This window comes from Carassius auratus, unplaced genomic scaffold, assembly GCF_003368295.1.
Source record: "Carassius auratus strain Wakin unplaced genomic scaffold, ASM336829v1 scaf_tig00038657, whole genome shotgun sequence".
In the NCBI taxonomy this organism is placed as follows: Eukaryota; Metazoa; Chordata; class Actinopteri; order Cypriniformes; family Cyprinidae; genus Carassius; species Carassius auratus.
This window is the reverse complement of record NW_020526456.1, coordinates 111,530-129,602: the sequence shown is the minus strand read 5'-3', so window position 1 is coordinate 129,602 and position 18,073 is coordinate 111,530. Positions and strand designations below refer to the sequence as shown.

Sequence of the window (18,073 nt, the reverse complement as noted above, 5' to 3'; positions counted from 1 at the left end):
AAAAAGAAAATGTCACGGCAGGTTTCTTTAAGTATTGGTGGTACCGAGGACCCGGTCAACCTGGTTCTTGACGCATACAGCGCTGTGATTTTTGCGAAGCAAGAAAATGTGGACGGAATCTCTAAATCCAGTCGTGAAAATGAAACTTACATTTTAATCAGTCACGGAATTTGTCAAAGTTAGCATACATTAATTACATCAAATTTCCATATGGACAAGTATCTGTACGTGTTAAGCCGCAAAAGTTGGTTGAAATATGAATCCTGCATGTTTTGCGCGTCTCTGTGTGTGAATGAATGAATGAATGAATGAATGAATGGCAGAGACGTTCGGGTTTGTTTACTACATAGACTAAAGTGCGTTATGCTTGCAGTAATTTCAGCATCTGCCGTCTAAATACATAAACAACATCACCAGGACTGTTCTGAGTCACTTCACACGCACTTTACCCTTTCATTTGAGTAAAATAAGTGTCAGTGTATTACCAGTCAAAATAAAAGTTCATTTTTACATAAAGGCATTGTTCCAGAAATATTACTATTATTTACTAGAATGTATGTGATACTGCTACTACTGTTGAAAAAATGTATACAACTATATTTTTTAAAGAAATAAATCACACAATGTTTCTTCTATGTTTTAATTGAATAGCAAATCCTCTCTATTTACCAAAAAATAAAATGAATTTTATATTACTTGTAGAAAAACTTTAAACACAAATGTAAATAACGATAAAGAATGGCATCGGTTTTATTTTTAGTGATAAATATTATTTTAAATTTTTTTTTTTATTAGCATATTTGTGTGTTTTGCTTTGGTACCGAAATTTGTACCGAGAACCGTGGATTTTCACTTTTATCGGTACCGAATACTGAAATTTTGGTACCGTGACAACATTCTTTAACGTCTATCGTTTAGACTGCTCCGGCCTTTTTTGACCCTCACAAATGGAGACTTTTGAAAACGCTGTAGACCCCATTTTAGTTGGAAAACTCTGGGGTTGCGTTTAAGTGTGAACGGACCAAAATGATGGCATGGCTGCCCACATTCGCTCTATGATGACCATGCAAACAATAACATCATGCGCATTGTTGTAGCCATAGATGAAAAGGTAGATTCCCCATTCAATTCCTCCAAGCACGTAGACACATCTGCAAACTAAATAATAGGGAATCTACCTATTCATATCTGTGCCTGTACCTGCATGAATGGTCACATGATGTGTCTTAAGGTTGTGTAGTGTAAACGGAGATAGTTTCTGAAACATCAGTGTAGACAAGGGATCGTTTTCATTCTAAAATGCTGTTTTAAAACGAAAATGCACTAGTGTAAACGGGGCCTTAGTTAGTATGCAGTGTTTTGGAATGCTTGATTCTGATTGGTCAGTCTGGGCATTGTGTTTTTGTTTAGTTAATATTTAACCGTATAATTGACCAGGCAACAGTTGCTGTCACCGCCCCGATCAGCTGTTGGGGTTTATTTTGCGAGTACTTTACATTTTTACAGTTCAATGTAGGTTTTCTTTTTGATTCAGCTAAAAAAAAAATAATAATAATAATAACAATAATAAAAAGATTTGCATCGTAGATATGTAAATCTATCAATTGTTTAAATCTACCATTTTTTATAATTATATTTAAAACAGGGTGTCCGCGGGGTTTTAAAAAGTATTAAAAAGTGATAAATCAAAATGGTCAAATTTAAGGCCATTAAAAGTGTTAAATGTGGTCTCAGAGGTATTATTTTGTTCCAAATTAGGTATTATTTTTTCCAGACTATCAGGTGTCTTATTCTGATTGAAATTCTATCTGCGTTCGTGTTAGTTCGTTTATATGGGCTTTAGCATATCTGGGCACATAATCAAAGATCTTCCGTCTCCGTCTCACTGTATGTTTGATGCTGACGTCATATTCAGTGGTCGTTCGGCATCATCTCAGAACACTGCGCGCTCAACAGAAGTGGCTGGCTTACGTTTTATTTTAGACTTGCTTCAAGGCATATCTTCAACGATTGGACAACCATCGTCGTCTTCATGGACAAATGCAAGTTTTCTAATAGCTGGGTTAACGACCGGTAGTACCGAGGTCCCGTTCAAACCCGGTTCTTGACGCATACAGCGCTATGATTTCCGCGAAGCAGAAAACGAGTACGGAATCTCAAAATCCAGTCATGTAAATGAAACTTACATTTTAATATGGACAATCATGGAATTTGTGAAAGCATAAATTAATGAAATCAAATCTCCATATGGACCAGTATCTGTAAATGTTAAGCCGCAAAAGTTGTTTGAAATATGAATCCGTGTTCTGCGCGTCTCTGTGTGAATTAATGAATGGCAGAGACGTGCAGGTTTATTTACTACATAGACTGAAGCGCATGTCGCTTGCATTAATTTCAGCATCTGTTGTCTTCTCCTGTCAAAATAATCGAGTTAATTTAGAATTATTCATATTCATTTTCGAAAAAGCAGAAGACATACCGGTTTCTCCGGTAGTGGGCGGAGCTAATGGGCAAATAGAAATTTCAAAATGACAAATATGCATTCATTAGGCCTAAAAGAAAATTTTTACATAAGGGCATTGTGCTAGAAATATTACTATTATTTAGTAAAACGTATGTGATACTGCTACCACTGTTGCAAAAAAATAAAAAACTTTATTTAAAAAAAAAAAAAAATCTATATATTTCTCCCATGTTTTAATTTTAATAGCAAATCCCCTTTATTTACCAAACATAAAATGTGTTTAAATTTGATAAATTAAAAGACAAATTAAATTTGGGTGAAACTTGTTTACTGTTTTTCATAATTATATAACTTGTAGAAAAACTTTAAACACAATTCTAAATAAGTATAAAGAATGGCATTGGTTTTATTTTTAGTGCTAAAAAGTTATTTTTTTTTATTAGCAAATTTTTGTGTTTTGCTTTGGAACCAAAATTGGTACCGAGAACCGTGGATTTTCACTGGTATCGGTACCGAATACTGAAATATTGGTACCGTGACAACACTAACAGGCAGGCTTATTGTTCGGTCTATCCATTTTCTCCATTGCGCATTTTATGGTATTTGTTTTATTTTTATTTACTAAGTGAAATAAATGTGCAATATGCTGTCAACATCAGTCTCTAAATCTATTATTTTTTGTATGTTATATATGTCAAAATCTGTGTAAATAATAGAAAGGTCGCTGATTAACACTTGCAATTCAGTGTCGTGATGGTTTTAAAAAATATTCTGAAGGTAGTGAAAAAGGTATTAAAAAGTAGTAAATTTAACTTAAGGATTGCTGTATATACCCTGTAAAAGCTCATTTTATTAAATAGTTAAATATTAAATTATACGAGACTAATATATTCATAATGTATACTTTTTTGTAAAAAAAGTGAAAATTGAATGGTATTATAATTATAATGTTAAATATAAATATTGTGTGTGTGTTTGTATATTATTATTATTATTATTATTATTATTATTATTATTATTATTATTGTTGTTATTATTAATATTATAAAGAGAAATAGATTCTTAATTAAGTGACAGTGAGACTTACTTTTTTTAAATTGATACATTTGAGAAATAATGTTGTATCTATATATCTACATTTTATATTGTAATTATGATACAATGCATCTCTCTTTATCTCTCTGTCACACACACACACACACACACACACACACACACACACACTTTATTTTACTTATCCTTTCTCTATTCTTTTTCTATTGACTTGTTTTCTTTTTGTTGTCTGTGTGTGTCTGTCTATCTATTTATGTATATCTACATATATTGTGTGTGTGTGTGTGTGTGTGAAGATGTATAAAAAGTCTTGTTGTTGCTATTAATGTTACATAAAGAAATAAAATATTAATTATTTTACATTTATATACCTACAATATAAACAAGTTCTAATGTGTGTCTATGGGAGTCCTCAAGTGAACCGGCTGAACTGTAAACTCTCATGAGTGTGTTGAGTCTGATTCACCCAGTAAGAATCATTTAAAGAACATTTGTGACCGTGAATCATTACGGGTGATTCCCTAATCTATTTACACTGATTGATAAACTGCTTCGTATTCGTCAAGATTTAGATTTTCTTGACAACCGCAGTGAAATCGGTTCCTCTCAGGGCTTAAGGTTTGACCAGAGCTCATGTTCTTCATATGTCTCTCTATGATGAATGTTTCATGTGCAGGGTGGCGAGGTGAATGCACTAATGCGGTTTCTCTCTGCTCTCCTGTAGTTGATCTCCTGGGGCTGCTGAAGTGGAGATCCAACATCAGTTTGCTCCAGCAGAACCTCCGTCAGCTGATGAAGGTGGAGGGAGGCGAGGTGGTCAAGGTACGTGTGCATCATCTGACGGACAGACACACAAACTCACGTCCGTTTGGATTCATGCAGACGTCCGTGCTGCTAATGTAAACGTTTGAAGTTGGAGTGGAGACTTCCTCTTTGATTTATGCTATGAACTCTCTGATGAACGCACTTCAAAGCTTTTTGCTTATTCGTTTTTATTTTTTGGGAAGGCAACAGCAACACATGCTGAGATATATTTAGAAATGTCATTTCTGGAAGTGTTTCCAGTAGGGTGTGTGGTTGGCCCTGTGAAATTATAGAAATGCTTGAAATAAGTTTCATCATATCTAACGCAAAATAAGCTTTGGAATTTAAACATTCAGAAAATGCCCATCCATGAAGAAAAAAATAAATAATTCAATGCATTGAAGTAACCCTGATACAAACTGTATGAGATCATGTAATTAAACCTACAGATTCAGAATGGAGTGATTCTTGTAATCATAATTTCAGTCTATTGTAGAGTGTTATGCTCGTATGCAGCATATGATTTAAAAACCCCTCTGAGATGAGGCCCAGCTCTGTTGATTTCGTGACTTTTCCCCTCACGGATCATGTGTTTGAATGCCAGTTTGCTCCTGAAGGTGATGTGTCTCATGGACTGATTTCTCCGGCTGTGTTTGAAGGGAAACACGCTCGAGCTGTCAGCGCTGAGAAAGATGGAGGCAGAGACTCTGTGTGCTGTAAATATCTCCTCAGTCTCTCTCTAACAGACTCTTTCTGCCATGTCTCTGCCACATAAATATAAAACTGCCGACCAGAACTGTAGACAATCACCACGTTACTCCTGAATGCATGTAGCAAAGGTCTAGCAAACACCATTTCAAGATTCACCTCAGTACAAGACTGGTTGGTTGGTTAACATCAGCTATTGCATTTGTTATTGTTCTATCTATCCGTCTGTCTGTCTGTCTATCATATTGTGCATAAAATGTATATATAAAAAAGAAAAATATTCATTTAAAATGAAATAAAATAAATTATTTCTAATTAAAAATAAATAAATAAATGTAGAATAAAAAATAAAAATGGCAATATTTAAATAAGTAAAGGTAGAATAAAATATTTAATAAAATGAAATGTAAAATATAAAATAAAAGAGAGAATATAAAGTATTTTGTATGTAAAAAATAAATGTCAAATAAAAATGAATTATAAAATATAAAATAGAATAAAATTTAAATAAAGTAAATGTTTATGTAAATTAAAATAAAAGATAAAATAAAAAGAAATGACAAAATATTAAAGAAAATAAAAAAATCAGTTTTTATATGAAATATAAAATAAAACTTTAAAGTAATTAATTGGCGGAGCCCTGATACACAGTTTGTGAGATTCAAATCAACCTAAATCAAACCCAAATGTTCATATAATTAAAACTACACATTCAGAATAGGGCATTTGTTGTAATAAATACATAACCACTAAGAGGATTATGAACCATGATGATCTATTTATAGTGTAACTAGTAGTAATTGGGATAAGGCCCAACCACAGATACATTGCAGTATTTTCAAACTGCACTAAAACTATTCAAATCGGAGGTGTTTACACTTTAAAGTTGTCTTTGGGTGGCCTGTAGGAAGCTGCTAATTCAAACAGCTGTTACTATGCAGAACACACACTAACGGGTTAACTACAATTACAGTATTTGTGCTTCTCTCTCTCTCTCACACACACACACACACACACACACACACACACACACACCCCTATCACCCAGCAGTGCGTTTATTGGCCCGACACCGAGTGAATAATTCAGCGCTCACCACCCAGAGCGACAGACACACAGACTTCCCTGAATGTTTCCTGCAGGCGTCCCACTCAACATGATTATGTACTTTCCTCACGCTGTGTACTAAAACACCTTCCCACCACTGCCAAGTTTGGAATTGGATTTCTGCGGCCGCATGAAAGCTGTGAGGACGATCTAATAATGCTGCAGGATGGCTATTGTGTTCCTATGGCACGGATCGCTCACTTCACTGTAAACGCACTGGAGGAAACATCTGCAGTGATTCAAGGGCACCGCTACATTTACGCCCCGTTTATTTATTATCTGACATTTGAAGGATGAGACGTTCTTCTAGGACATCTGAGGAGGAAGTTGACATTATTTAACAATACAATGTTTAAATAAACTAAAACTAGGTTTAATTAATAAATTGAGTGAATAATTAAATTCTGTACTGTATTTAAATTCTATAACTGTATTTTTTTCAATTGGTTAAATCAGTAAATAAATAAAAGTATTATACTATTTCAAATTTCTTTCGATATTTAATAATTTACAGTTTACATGGTTTACTTAATTTAAATATATAATATTACTTTTAATTTAATAATGCACTTTTGCATATTTTATATAATTGTATATATTTTAGAGTCCACTTGTATATTTTCTTCAAGTAGATTTATATATATATATATATATATATATATATATATATATATATATATATATATATATACTTTATATTTAACATAAATAATGCAATGGATATTTAAATACACTAAAACCAATACTGATTTTTAAAAAAATATAATTATATTATTTTCTAGAACTGCTTCAACTGATTCACTCCAATACTTTTGAATCACAAGAATGTAAAATCTGTAATGCATTTATGCACTAAAAATTATACAACTTTAATTGTTTCGCCACTAAATCATTTGCTTTTAATTTAGTTGAGATTTTTTTTATTGAATGCGAGAAGGAAAGCAATTAATTGATAAAGAAATAATCGATAACATACAGTATCTTTATATTCCAGTGTCCTCAATGTTCAAGCAAGAATAATACAATTATATCAAAACGAACGCAGTATTGGTTTTAGTGTATTTAAATATTCATTGCATTATTTATATTTTAAATATACAATATATATCGATCTGCTTGAAAAAAAAATATGCAAGGGCATGCTAAAATATATAAAATTGTATAAAAATATATAAAAGTGCATTATTAAATATTGAAAAGATTTATATTTTAATTGATAAAATATATAGTTGCTTAAAATATATCTGCTTTATATATTTTATATTCTTTATAAAATCGTTATTGTAAATAAAAACAAAATCATTACATACATTCAGAACCTGAATTGCTAAATTGAGATTTGTCATTTCCTAGTGTCAAATATCGACTCTCATCCTCAAATATCTCCTATTTCTATTGGTTCCAGCTCAATGAACAAATATCCTAGTGAATGTTATCTTTGCACGACCGAAGCAAACTTTCTTTTAACAGAAAGAATCATCTCCAGCGTGATTCATCTCTGTCCTTTCATTAGAATAATGCCCTCTCTCTTTCTCCATCTCCTGCTCTTTTTTTATTTTATGAGTGCTGTCTGAGTTGTGTGTGTGCACCTGAGGTGAGGATCTGATCTCAGATTGGTGGCCGTTATAGACTTGGACTCTTGTATGTGTTGGGACTTGTTTACTTGACTCTGGTGTTTATTTATTTCCCCTGGAGGACACACTCTTCCTCTCGTCGCAGGGACTGTAAGTAGAGGCCACGCAGCAGATGTGCCAATCACAAACACTCGCTCGTCCTCAGGTGGAGCATTTCAGCTTTTAAATGAGTTTTCACACTGAATTTGTAAGTGCAGAAATAGAGCAAATGTGCGAACAATCTTATTTATAAACATCTGTGTGTGTGTGTGAGAGAGAATCTGTTTGCAGTGAAGTGTTTTAACAAAAGATCCTTGTCAACTCTTTCTAGAAACCGGTATCATGCACTTGTTTTTATAATGTTGTATAATGCAGTTAGCTCTTGGTTACATCCGTAGTTCTCAGGGAAATTTTTGTTATATTTGCCATTTCGTGGTTACACGTGCTTTAATGTTTTCAGTGTATAAATGAATAAAATCTTTCTTTCTTTCAATTTAATTTGTTCATTTATTTATTTCATTTTAGGTATTACTTTTTATCATTGTTTTATTGTTTGTTTGCTTCATTTGTGTCTTTTTTATGTTTTATTTATTTGTATAATTAGTTTTATTTGTTTTTAATGGTTTTTAATTATTTGTTTTTGTCTTATTTGTTTGTTTTTATTTATGTTTCTTAGATTCAACTTATTGTTTGTTCATTTATTTATTTAATTTGTTTTAGTTTCCTTCATTTGTATAATTTTTTTTTTTTTTTTTTAATTTAGTTTATTCGTTCTGAATTGTTTTGAATTATTTGTTTGTCTTTAGTTGTTTATTTATTTATGTCTTGTCTTTGTCACCTAAGTATCTTTAATTAAATACATTTACTTGCCAGTCGGGACAAAATCTAATTGATTAATTTGATTTATGCTTTCTCAGTAATGATTCAGAGCAAAGCACAGAGTTCTTAAAATCATCCTGTTAAACTATGGTGTGTGTGTGTTTCTGTTTCATCTTATAATCTGTGTGTGTGTGTGTGTGTGTGTTTAGTTTCTGCAGGACACTTTGGACGCCCTTTTCAACATTATGATGGAGAACTCAGACAGTGAAACCTTTGATACGCTTGTGTTCGATGCTCTGGTAAGAATCTCATGGCAAAATTTTTGGAAATGTTTTTGCATTATATTTATATATGAGGTTTTCATACTAAATATCATATTTGATTAGTGTTCCTACCCAACCCTTATAATTAATGAGAACAAAATGCTATTATTCTATTAGTGATATCAAGATGTTATGTTTCTTTCCAGTTTCCCCTGCTTTTAATATTTTAATCTTAAAGTAGTTTTATTCATTTTATTCAGATATATATTTACATGTATAACTGCTTACTCTGAGTCTGTTGTGTGATGTCCACTTAATGGTTTCATATCTTTTACAAATTACAATAAAATGTTGTCAGCACTTCTACTAAACGTTAATTGGCTTACTTTATATTAGACTTCAGTTTTGAAAGAGTAGGATTAAATCAGGCAAAGACGTATTTACATATTTTAACAGCTCTCATGTCATTTTTTATTATTTTCCTGTCTGTTATAAGCAACTACGAGATGTTATCAGCTCTTCTGCGTAGCATTAATTAGATTTAATTTTGAACAGTTTTTCTTTCTCATTTTTTTTTAAAAATCTAATAATAATGCTTATACAAATGGTTTAATTTGACCCAGTATTTAATGTGTTCGTTTTTAAATAATAGGATTTAGGCATAATCTGACCAGCTCAGTCTGAGTATTGTGTGTGTATTGTGCTGAATTATAGTAGGTTATAGTAGTAGTAATAACTAAAAAAATTATATATATATATATATATATATATATATATATATATATATATATATATATATATATATATATATATATACAGTACAGACCAAAAGTTTGGAAACATTACTATTTTTAATGTTTTTGAAAGAAGTTTCTTCTGCTCATCAAGCCTGCATTTATTTGATCAAAAATACAGAAAAAAACAGTAATATTGTGATATATTATTACAATTTAAAATAATTGTTTTTAAATTTATTATACTTTAAATCATTATTTATTTCTGTGATGCAAACCTGAATTTTTAGGATCATTATCACATGATCCTTTAGAAATCATTCTAATATGATGATTCATTATCAAAGTTGGAAACAGTTCTGCTGCTTAATATTTTTCAGAACATGTGATGCTTTTTCAGGATACTTTGATGAAAAAAAAAAAGAAGCTATGTTTTTAAAATATAAATATTTTTGTAATAACAATATACACTACTGGTCACTAATTTGGTGTCAGTAATTTTTTTCTTTCTTTTTTTTATAAAGTCAATACTTTTATTCAGCAAGGATGTGTTAAATTGATAAAAAGTGATAGTAAAGGAAATATATTATTATAATTTTTTATTTTTATTTTGAATAAATGCAGTTCTTTTGAACCTTTTATTGATCAAATGTATGAGACAGCAGAACTGTTTCCAACACTCATAATAAATCAGAATATTAGAATGATTTCTAAATGATCATGTGATCGACTGATGTTACATGTGACACTGAAGTCTGGAGGAATGATGCTGAAAATTCAGCTGCGCATCACAGGAATAAATTATTTTTTAAATTATATTCAAATAGAAAACTGTTATTTTAAGTTGTAATAATATTTCACAATATTACTGTTTTTTCTGTATTTTTTATCAAATAAATGCAGGTTTGATGAGCAGAAGAAACTTCTTTCAAAAACATAAAAAATAGTAATGTTTCCAAACTTTTGGTCTGTACTGTATATATTTATTTTTTATTACGTGTAATAAGTGTCTGTTCTGTGTTTGACAGGTCTTCATAATCGGCCTGATCGCAGACAGGAAGTTCCATCATTTCAATCCGGTTCTGGAGACCTACATCCGCAAGCACTTCAGTGCCACCCTGGCCTACACGTGAGTGTGACATCATCCTGCCCTCTCTGTGCCAGTGTGTGCTCTGTCTTCATGTGTGACACACTGTGTGCTGATGTCTTCAGAAAGCTGACCAAAGTCCTGAAGAACTACGTGGATAACGCCGAGAAGCTGACGGAGCAGCTGCTGAAAGCTCTGAAGGCTTTGGAGAACATCTTCAAGTTCATCGTGAGATCCCGCGTTCTCTTCAACCAGTGCGTTCAGATTCATCTTCTGTTTTATTCTCTGCACATCTGAGCTTTAGGGATATCACATCACTCAAATCCACAGAGCTGTGCTCGTAGTCTGAACCAGGGAATTATTATTGTTATTAACAGCGATAATAATTGCTGTTATTATAACTGCTTGTTGTTGTTGTTGTTATTATTACTACTAATATTGAGTTTTTTTCACATTTAAATATCATATAGCCAATAATATTAGCAGCAATTTTATAGCTATTTTGATATATAATCACAGCATAATGGCCAAATTGTGCAGCCCTTCAAACAAAAACAGCACACCTGAATTTTCCTTTTTGTGTTTTGATTTAATTCGATTTGATTTTGTTTTATTTTTAATTTATTTTTTTATATTTTTTATTTTTAATTTATTTTTTATATATTTTATTTTATTTTTATTTTTTTGTTTTTTTATTATTTTATTTATTTTATTTTATTTTATCTTATTTCACATAATCTTTTATCAGAACTGTGCAGCTTTACTATTTTTAAAGTGTGCAGTTTTAACAAGTTGCACAAAGCTAACAGATAATAAATGTTGGCGTATCCAACATATACTCCAACACTTCTTTCTTTTCCTCCTTCGTACTATGGGTTTCCAGCCAATGAGCTGCAGTTAAGGCTAAGAGACAGATTTAATGTGCAGATCTGAAATGGCACACCTTTATCAAACTGAAGTGCCCTGGTTTCCTGACGGATGGAGGATGTGTTTGAGGCAGACAGGAAGTGGAACGGGAGACGGAGGAAGTGTTGAGTAATGAAGTTCAGCGCTGGTGATTAGCATGTTGTCTGCAGGTGAAGTATATGATGGTGTCTCTTTAACAGCCTGAACGCTGAGAGAGACACTAATGAGCAGAGTCTGATCTGATGACTTCTCTCCTCGCTCACAGACTCCCCAACACATGCCTGATCCGACCACACATTCCTCCCAGTCAGGACTTCAGACTACAGTGGAAATTTATGCAAAAAGCAATTACTTATTTATTAAATATTTCTCAGTGTTTATTTTATTTATTTCTTGCAAAATACAATTATAAAATGCAATATACAAATTATTTAGTTTTCGTTTATATTTTATTGTTAAATATGACCTTAGCATTTCATAATAACAGATTGTTTGTTTTATTTATTTGTTTATTTATGCAAAATGTAATTTCTTATTTTTTTCTGTGTGATTTTTGGGTTTAAATATGACCTCAGCATTTCTTCACATTTATTTATTCATTTTTTGATTGGATGATTTTTGTAAAATGTGTATATATATATATATATATATATTTTATTATTATTTGATTTTAGTGTTAAACATTACCTCAGCATTTCTTGACAGTTTGTCACTTTTATTTATTTATTTTTGCGAAATATAATTTCTTATTATTCTATTTTATTTTGTGATTAAATATGACTTTTGCATTTTGCATTTTTCAATTTTTTATTAATAGATTTTGTTTTAATTTTTTTTTTGCTAATTATAATTCCTTATTTTTCCATTTGATTTTGGGATTAAATATGACCTCAGCATTTCTTGAATTTTTTATTCAAATTGATTTGATTTTTGCAAAGTATTATTAAATGTTTTTATTTGATTTTGAGGTTAAATATGACTTCTGCATTTGATTAAAAATAATAAAATTCTACCATATCTCCCCTTTATTTAGTATTTAACGAGGATAAAGCACTTCAAAATAATTAATTAACTGGAGTGTGAAGAATATTTCGATATATTTGACAGGCCATTAACTAAGTGTGTGTGTGTGTGTGTGTGTGTGTGGATGCACGGAGGGCCGGTCTAATGTAAACCTTCTGGATGAGAGTGAGAATATCTGTCTCTCACCGTAACCAGAGCACAGAAAACCAGCTGGCACTAATCTCATCAGCAAAGGCCATCGGCGAGCGTTTAATGAAAGCGAGAGCGCGGGAATCCTCCCGGTGTTTTTGTGGCTCTTTGGAGCAGCGCCCGAAACGGCCCATCAGCTCTCTGCCCTTCAAACTAGATTACGAAGCAATTCATCAATCTGATCAGCCTGTAATCAGGGGCTAGTTTAGAGGTGTGAACAGGTGTGTGTGTGTGTGTGTGTGTGGAGGTTGACACATTGTTTTTGATGTGGGTTTGTATTGCTCTGGCTAGTTTGATGTCATGGATTTGCATTCCAAACACATGTAGAGCAGTCTGCTGCTTCTCGGATGATTCAGATGAAATGATTCTCGCCGCTCGAGCCCCTGATCATCTGCTGTTTGTGTGTTTTCCTTCAGGCTCTACGAGAACAAAGGCGAGAGTGATTTCATGGAGTCCCTGAGGAATCTCTTCGCCTCGTTTAATGCCATGATGAACAGCAGTGCTGAAGGGACCGGCGGGGTGAAGGTGAGAACGCTCTAGGAGCCCGATTCTGATGAGCTGGATGTTAATAGAGCGTTAAGATAAGAGAAACAAAACATTTACACTTCTGTTCCTGGTGTGACTTCATTTCACACATGCAACACACAAGGAGATGTTTCTCAGAATGTTCCCGCTGCTCTTTTACAAACACTGAACGCCTACAAATGACATCCATATGATGTATTCCAGTTCCTCTGTATTCATATGATGCTTTATGAGAGGAAAAATCAGAAAAAAACCTCCCTAAATGCAGTTGCACACCCATATATTCAAAGTTGTTGCTTCTAAATCAGTTATGAGATATAAAAAAAGGTTTCGACATTGATAATAATAATACTGTAGATGTTTCTTGAGCATCAAATCAGCGTATTATAATGAATCTCTGAAGATCATGTGACACTGAAGACTGGAGGAATGATGCTGAAAATACAGCTGTGCATCACATAAATAAATTATATTTTAAAATAAATTCAAATTGAAAAGAGTTCTTTAAAATTGTAATAATATTTCAGAATTTTACTGATTCTATTATATTATTGAGTAATTAAATGCAGCTTTGATGAGCAGAAGAGATATCTTTTAAATAAAAATAATAATAAAAGAAAAACCCACACCAAATATTAAAGCATCCATGTTCACTTTCGTTGTATAAAAGAAGGAAAGTCTTAGAGGTTTGGAACAACATGAGCAGAAAGTGTAACTGGAGGCTCTGTATCTCAGGACGTCTTCCCAGAATGCTGCTCTGTTTCCTCTGTCAGACATGAATATGTATGTTTCTGTCTTTCCTGTGTTGAAGTGTGTTTGTGTCTCTCTCTCGTCCCCTGATCTCCTCTTCTGTCCACTGTGACTCTGGCTTCACAATCTTTAGCTTCTCCTCAAGGTACTCTATCTGTCCTCCTCTCCTCCATCTGTTTCTCTGCTCCTCCTCCTCCATTTCTGTGCAGTGTTGTTTGTCACTGACCTTTCCTGTCGCTTCTTTTTTGCATTAACACACCTTTGTTCTAACACACACACACACACAGTTGGAGATTATTTCAGTATTTGTGTTTCATAAGTGTCTTCTCTGGGTGAGGTTCAGCACAGCTGGATTTGCTTTGAGCACAGATGTCTCTGATAATCATTGAATGAGGCTCTTGACACCTTCATGCAGTTCCTTGAACAATGTGAAGTCACTCCTCTTCCTCACCTTTTATCCTGTTTGGACAGCACAATACATCAAATTAACACATTGCTCTAAAATGATTTATTTTTATGCCAACTAACCCTGATTTTCCCCTTTTCCGTTTAGCATGTTTTATAGGATTTTAAGAGCATTGATCATGCTTATATATATATATATATATATATATATATATATATATATATATATATATATATATATATATATATATATATATATATATATATATATATAATTTTTTTTTTTTTTTTTTTTTTTTTTTTTTTTTTTTTTTTTTTTGTGAATTCTAGGGTGCTGCACTGAAATACGTCCCAACTATCGTCAATGATCTGAAACTGGTCTTTGATCCAAAGGAGCTCAGGTGAGTTTATCAGACATATTTAGTTGATGTCCTTATATATATATATTTTGAATGAAGACTTTTATTAACTGTTGTTGTGAGTAGCATGTTTTAATACTGCATGTTTGCACACAGCCAAACGCATATAATGAGTTTAAGAAAGTGTTTTGCAGAAGAGTGTTGTGAGCAACAAATTAAAACAACTTATTTTATTTTTAATTTAGTTTAGTTATCATTCCATTATTTTTTTTTTTTAGAAGCATATGAGTGCATGTCTAGGATATTTGATATACTGTATGAAACACAAAAAATTCCCTTCTGAAATAAATAAATTAATAAACACAACCAACAAATGATAGAGTTGCTCATCCTGCCTCATATTTTTCTGAGATTAATAAAGTACAAACTATATTGTTACTCATCCTACCTTTTATATTTTTAAGATGAAATGTGATTGTCATCTGGTCAGTAACTCTATAGACTTAGAATTACCAGTCCCTCCAGAAAAAACGTGATTATGCGATCGCATGATTTTATGCAAAATCAGCCAAGGGACGCATATTTATGCGGGGGTTGCATTTTTTCAAATACGCCGCACTTTCGCCGCATAAAATCCCAATTTCAGGAAGCAAAATATGTGGAGGTAGCATGAAGTCACATATATCTTAGCAGAAAGTTGAAAATTTTGCGTTTACTTTACACAAGTAAATCGCCATTATTTCCCAATGGGAACCTTATGAAGTGACGTAATTGCGCGATGTGAACATCATCTGTGAAGCCCGCGGTGAAACCAGGGTGAAGGACGCAAATCATTCTCATCTGCCAACAAAAATAAGCGCAAAAGACCGTGCAAAACGGTTACCCGGTGTGTTACATGACAGTGGGGTCAAATTATTTTGAGAGAGGGATGAGGATGAGGATGGCGAATGATAGGTCAGTGCTAAAGGCTAAGCAGTTAGCTTTCATTTTCACAGTGGACTGTTGTAGTTTCATTCAGAAGTTGATGCACCTCTACAGTTGTAAGATTGTACTTTTTTGTTACAGAATAGTACAAAAACCTTACAGTTGTAAGTATATTAGTAGTATGTAAAATAATACCTTTTTTTCTCTTTTTCATCAAAACGCAGTTTTTGCAAGTTCCCGCAATTTCATCGCATAAGATTGCAAAAATATCCCGCATATTCCATCGCATTTTTTAAGAAAACCTGCCACAAAATCAAGGATTTTTGCCCGCAACAATCACAAAAATAATCCACGTTTTTCTGGAGGGACTGAATTACCCTTATTTTCTTCTTTTTTAATTATTTATTTATTTTCTTATTTTATGACAATTATTGTTTTCCTTTGTTTTAAAACACAGAAATCCTTCTTCATACAACAATCTTGTCTTTCATCTTGTCTTCCTCTCCTCATGTCTCTCTCTCTCTCTCTCACTTTCACTCTCTCTTCCCATCAGTCTCTCCTCATGGCTTTCATCTGCTCTTGTCTCTCTCTCTCTCTCTCTCTCTCTCTCTCTCTCTCTCTGTCTCTCTCTCTCTCTCTCCCCCATCAGTCTCTCCTCATGGCTTTCATCTGCTCTCGTGTGTCTCTCTCTCTCTCTCTCTCTCTCTGTCTCTCTCTCTCTCTCTCTCTCTGTCCCCCATCAGTCTCTCCTCATGGCTTTCATCTACTCTTGTGTGTCTCTCTCTCTCTCTCTCTCTCTCTCTGTCTCTCTCTCTCTCTCTCTCTCTCCCCCATCAGTCTCTCCTCATGGCTTTCATCTGCTCTTGTCTCTCTCTCTCTCTCTCTCTCTCTCTCTCTCTCTCTCTCTCTGTCTCTCTCTCTCTCTCTCCCCCATCAGTCTCTCCTCATGGCTTTCATCTGCTCTCGTGTGTCTCTCTCTCTCTCTCTCTCTCTCTCTGTCTCTCTCTCTCTCTCTCTCTCTCTCTGTCCCCCATCAGTCTCTCCTCATGGCTTTCATCTGCTCTCGTGTCTCTCTCTCTTTAAGTGACTCTGGGAGGCTGCTAATGAAATCAGGTGTGAATGGTGGAGTTGTTCAGTCTGGTGCTTCTCAAACACTAGATGGGATTGTCATTATCATCCGTCTGTCCAGTGGAGTTTTGCTCGTATGTCACTAGAGTTGCCACATCGCTTCTACTGCTCAAGTATTTCTCACACGCTTTAGATTCGAAACCCAATCAGTGCAAAGTGGTGGTCACTCGCCCATCCCGTCTGCTGTTCTGGATAATGCGTTCTTACCTGAGTGGCATTTTAATGGAGTTACGTCGCTCTGGTGATGGCTGAATTTACCACACACACACACACACACGCACATGAATCCTGCTGTGTCTCAGGAGTTTAGCTGATGACGGCCTTTCCTCACCAAACCAGTTTTCCTTGACATGGCGTTTTCACAAGGTGTTTTGTGACAGAGGGATTGAGCAGGAATATAAAGCAGATCTGCTGATGATGTTCTGGAGAAACTCTGGAGCGTTGAGATCTAAAGTGACCTCTCGCTCTAATTCTGTTCTGTTCTTCTCTTCTCATCATCTCTTGTTCTTCATCATCTTCATCTTCAGTCTCCTGCACTCCTCTTCTCTACCAGAGAGAAAACCTGCCCTTTACTTTCTCTTCTCTTTCCCTTTTCCTTATTTTGTTTACTTCACTTTTGTCATGACTCAACTTTTTGATTCTATTTATTTCTTCACTCACTTTTGCCTTTTTTATTTTTGTCATTTTTTTCTTTCCCTTTCTGTTTTCTTTTTTTCATTTTCCTAAATTCTTTTTTTTTTCAGTTTCTTGATTGCTTTTTTCCCTTCCTTCCCTTGTTCTTTTCTTTTTTTGTTTTTACTTTCCCTTTTAATTTATTTAGCTTATTTCTGGCTTAATACTTTATACTTTTCCCTGTCCATTTTCTTTTCCTTTTGATTTTTTTTTACTTTCCTTTTTCTCTTTTGTTGTCTTTATTTTGCTTATTCCTGACTCACTTTTTCCTTTGCTCTTTCTTCTTTCTGATTTCATTTCTTTTTCCTATTTTCCACTTCCTTTTCCTTTCTGTAAATATCTACATTATTTATTTAATTTCCCTTCACTTTTCCTTTTACCATTTAATTTTCTTTTCCACTATAGTTTTCCCCATTTTCCTTTCCTTTCCTTTCCTTTCCTTTCCTTTCCTTTCCTTTCCTTTCCTTTCCTTTCCTTTCCTTTCCTTTCCTTTCCTTTCCTTTCCCTCCCCTTGACTCACTTTTCCCATTTTCCTTTCCTTT

General features: G+C 33.4%; 1 protein-coding gene across 2 annotated transcripts in view; it reads left to right on the top strand.

Moving 5' to 3' along the window:
• Window positions 1-18,073, top strand: part of LOC113083532 (dedicator of cytokinesis protein 1) — a 179,413-nt gene that overhangs the window by 54,748 nt on the left and 106,592 nt on the right. For both annotated transcript variants that reach the window (XM_026254573.1, XM_026254572.1), the window contains exons 19-24: window positions 4,242-4,339; window positions 8,776-8,865; window positions 10,592-10,692; window positions 10,776-10,904; window positions 13,185-13,293; window positions 14,779-14,849. In XM_026254573.1, the coding sequence (XP_026110358.1) occupies window positions 4,242-4,339; window positions 8,776-8,865; window positions 10,592-10,692; window positions 10,776-10,904; window positions 13,185-13,293; window positions 14,779-14,849 (598 nt within the window). The remainder of the gene's footprint in view (window positions 1-4,241; window positions 4,340-8,775; window positions 8,866-10,591; window positions 10,693-10,775; window positions 10,905-13,184; window positions 13,294-14,778; window positions 14,850-18,073) is intronic.